At 27.6% G+C, this 3810-nt stretch overlaps 1 protein-coding gene across 1 annotated transcript; it reads left to right on the forward strand.

Annotated features, from left to right (window-relative positions):
- The first annotated feature begins 690 nt into the window (after positions 1-690).
- Positions 691-3329, forward strand: LOC106326690 (non-specific lipid-transfer protein 1-like). Its single transcript, XM_013764603.1, has 3 exons — positions 691-1042; positions 2558-2599; positions 3235-3329. Exons 1-3 carry the CDS (start codon positions 691-693, stop codon positions 3327-3329), a joined length of 489 nt encoding a protein of 162 aa, XP_013620057.1.
- Positions 3330-3810: the final 481 nt, after the last annotated feature.

Consider the following 3810-nt stretch of genomic DNA (forward strand, 5'->3'; position numbering starts at 1 on the left):
ATATTTTTGATGTACACCCATATATAACTCAGTCTAAATCAAACCTAACTCATGTTGCAATTAGAAGAAAAACCGAACCACGCGCGCTCATCTCCCATTTGATCAGCTTGCAATAAAATTCGGGAACAAATACAAAACTTATAGTCCACTCGAGGGTAGACCGAGTTTAAATTATAATTAAACTTCATCTCTCCCTTTTTTTTATAAATAAACTTTTAATTATTACTCTTTCAGTTTCGTATCATTTTAACTTTTTTTTTGTTACAAATAAGTATCGTTTTAGAATTTCAATACAACTTTCAGCTTAATATTAATTAAAAATGTATTGATTTTATAAATAATTTTATTTATCTAAAATACTATTGATAGAATATGTGTAATTAATAAAAACTTAAATGCATTTCAATCATTTTTTTAATATGTATGGAAAAATTGACATTTTCACGAAAAAGAAAGAGTATAAATTAATACGTAGACCGAGTTATTCAAACAAATATCATAAAGAAAACTCTGAAATATTAATATGTACGTGCCTATTAGTGTTACTCCACGAATAAAGGAATAATTATTCCTTAACACTGATTATAAAAAAAAAGGAATAATTATTTCCACGGTTGTGTTGTATATATAAAATACCGAGTAACCAAAACAAAAACAGAACAATAATAAACAATCCTACGACCAGAAATCATGGCTCAAACCACCACCGTGATCTTCATCCTAGCCACATTGTTAGTGGCCACTACGGTTGTTTCAGGACAGACACCACCTAGTCCCGTCGCTCCTAGTCCTACAATAAACGAAGCTATGAACTGTGCAGCAGGTTTGACTGTTTGTTTGCCGGCATTTGCTCAAGGAGGAACTTCGCCGAAGGAATGTTGTACCGCCTTAGAGACGGCGGTGAAAACGCAGCAATCGTGTCTTTGCGGCTTTATCAAGGCCCCAGCGCTAGTGGTCCCTTTCAATATCACTGCCTTCAGTGCTCTTATCTCCAAGTCCTGTGGGATCAATACCGATCTCAACTTGTGTTCAGAAACTGCCGGTAAAGTGTTGCCTTTAGCTTTAAACCAAAAAAAAAAGTGTTGCCTTTAGCCCTCTTATTTGCAAAAAAAAAAGACTTGGGGGAAAATCGCAAGTAATCTGTTTATTAAAAAAAAAAATATCTGTATCTCATTTTTTCCAGTAACAAAGAGTTTTCGAGCTTCCTTAACATATACTCCCTCCGTCTGAGTTTAATTATTTTTGTAGAATAAAATTTTTGTTTTAATGTAAATATCATTTTATAATTTTAATGCAAAATTTATTAACAATATTTTCTAGTTTATTTTTTTTTAGTTGAAAATATGGTTAGGTGTATAAGTAATTATGTTTTTATTTTGAAAATATGTAAAATTAAATATTTTCATAATCTGTGTGAATAAACCTAAAACGGCAATTAAAATGAACAGAGAAAGTACGTTACTGTTATTTTATCTGATAGCAAGTCAATTAACGTTAATATCTTGATGTTTGTTTAAAAGGAAAATTACCATGCTTACCATTTTTTTGGTACCATTATTCATATTTACCACTACTAAAGAGACATTTTAAAAAATATCTTCTTCATTAAGTGGCAAAAGACTCTTATACTCTTGTTCTACATATATAATAAATAATTATTTAAATAATTAAAAAAATATTTTTTTATATGTTTTTGATTTATACTTTTTCAAATTTGAAATTTTTTGTAAATTTTTTTTGATTTTTTTTGCAATTTGTTTTCTGAAAATCTAAAACTATTTTTGAAACTATTTTTTTTAAATTGTTTTAAGTATTTATTTATATATTTATTAGAATCCTAAATTTCACATTTTAAAAACCCTACCTCACCCCTCAACTCTAAGTCATGATTAACCCTAGGGTATAAATAATTTTTACCATTCATTAAAGATAAATTCCATAAGATAGCATTTTTTAAGTTTTTGTCACAAAATAGCATTCAATGAGAAAAAATGACAAAAAGAAGTTTTATTAAAGAGTAAAAATGCATTTATACCTTAAGTTTAACTAATCTAGAGTTAGGGTTTAGAGTTAGAGGGTGGGGTTTTGAGAAATATGATTTCAAATTTTAAAAAATAAAAAATAAATATTAAAATATTCAGAATAAAAAAGAGCTATTTTGGTCATTTTCTTTAATGAATGCTATTTTTGTGACAAAAACTTAAAAATAACTATTTGAGAGGATTGTTTTTCATTAAAAGTGAAGATAAGAATGGTTAGTCTAAATATGAAAAGTGGTAATATGAATGTAATATTTTTGACAATTTTCTTTCTTTAGATCACACATAAAATATTATTTATCCACGGTTTTGTCATCTTTCATTTGTCAATTCAAGATGAATTTTTTTTTTTCAACTGCTAAAAGTTTAGTGAATTTTTATATAGACTGAATAACCATATATTGTGAATATATTTTAATGTGTTTTAAGTAAAACCAAGAGATAATACTTGATAATCAGATAAAAATATAATATATTTTTTCTATAGGCAATTTGATTCTTTTTTTTTTTTTTGCTAGCCCAAGCTCCTCCATTGCCGCATATGACAGCACCACCTCCAGGTAAGAAACAATTAAAGTTTTTTTTTTTTGAAGGAGAGGGAGGGGAGGTATAATAACAATTCTGCGTTCCAACTGAAAGTTAATAAATATTGTTACGAATAATAATCTTAGCAATTTTTTTCTATTTTTTCCTTTTCGCAAAAAAATCATTTTAACATTTTTATATGAATTAAAAATAGTTAATTATATTTATTTAATCAATAGCATTTATGTGAGCATTAAATTTAAAATAAATATAAATTATCTTGGAATTTTAAACTAACACTTTTTAATGTAATAAAAAGTGTCAAAATAACTCCTTTTGGTGGAAAGTATAAAACTGAGGGTTTAGAAATATTTCTTTAACTACTTAGTACTCCCCCTGTTCTTAAATATAAGATGTTTAGAAAAAAACAAACATATTAAGAAAATTATTTTTTGTCTAGAAAATATCATTAAAATTATAAAATAATTGTATTTAACCAATTACAAAATAGATTATTAAATATGATTGGTTACATAGTTTTTAATAAAGTAAAAGTTATCTAGAAAGTTGAAAACACCTTATATATTGGAACATCAATTTTTTTTGGAACATGTTACATTTACGAACAGATGGAGTATTTCGTAACTAAAATTTGATTCAGCATTTCTAGGTGCACCCAAAACTGACAAGGAGGCTGCAAGCAAACCCGCGGAAACTGGTTTGGTCGGAATCGTCCTGATCATGATCTCTGCGTTATTTTATTAACATATCCATGTAAAAGTAAAAATTGGTTTGGTTCGATTTGATGGCTTTGTATGTTGATTTTGTTATAATATATATGATTATCCAAAAGACACATGTTTCACTTTCACATCATCTTGTCATAAGTACGTGTCTTTATTTCCGTAAAAAAGAGGTGACTAAGCATTATATTTTATACTATGAAGGGAATGTGTTTGTGCTGAGAAATAAATAAATCAGTTTGCATCTCTCTCCCACACTATCGTTTCCTTCTTCTTCCTAATATACCAAATACATAAAAGAATAATATAATATACAATTACCTTACTTTTATTATACAACACGTTATCAGCACAAAGCTCTGACCAACTGAAGTTTATCAGTCCGAAAGTTCTTAAACCAGCCGAGGTAATGTTTAAATTTATATGTTTCAATATACTTGATTTATTTAAATTTTATTATTGTTCCGGAGTGAGAGGCTAGGCCTTCTCCGTTTATTTTTCGG

The sequence above is a fragment of the Brassica oleracea genome, chromosome C2, assembly GCF_000695525.1.
Source record: "Brassica oleracea var. oleracea cultivar TO1000 chromosome C2, BOL, whole genome shotgun sequence".
Lineage (NCBI taxonomy): Eukaryota > Viridiplantae > Streptophyta > Magnoliopsida > Brassicales > Brassicaceae > Brassica > Brassica oleracea.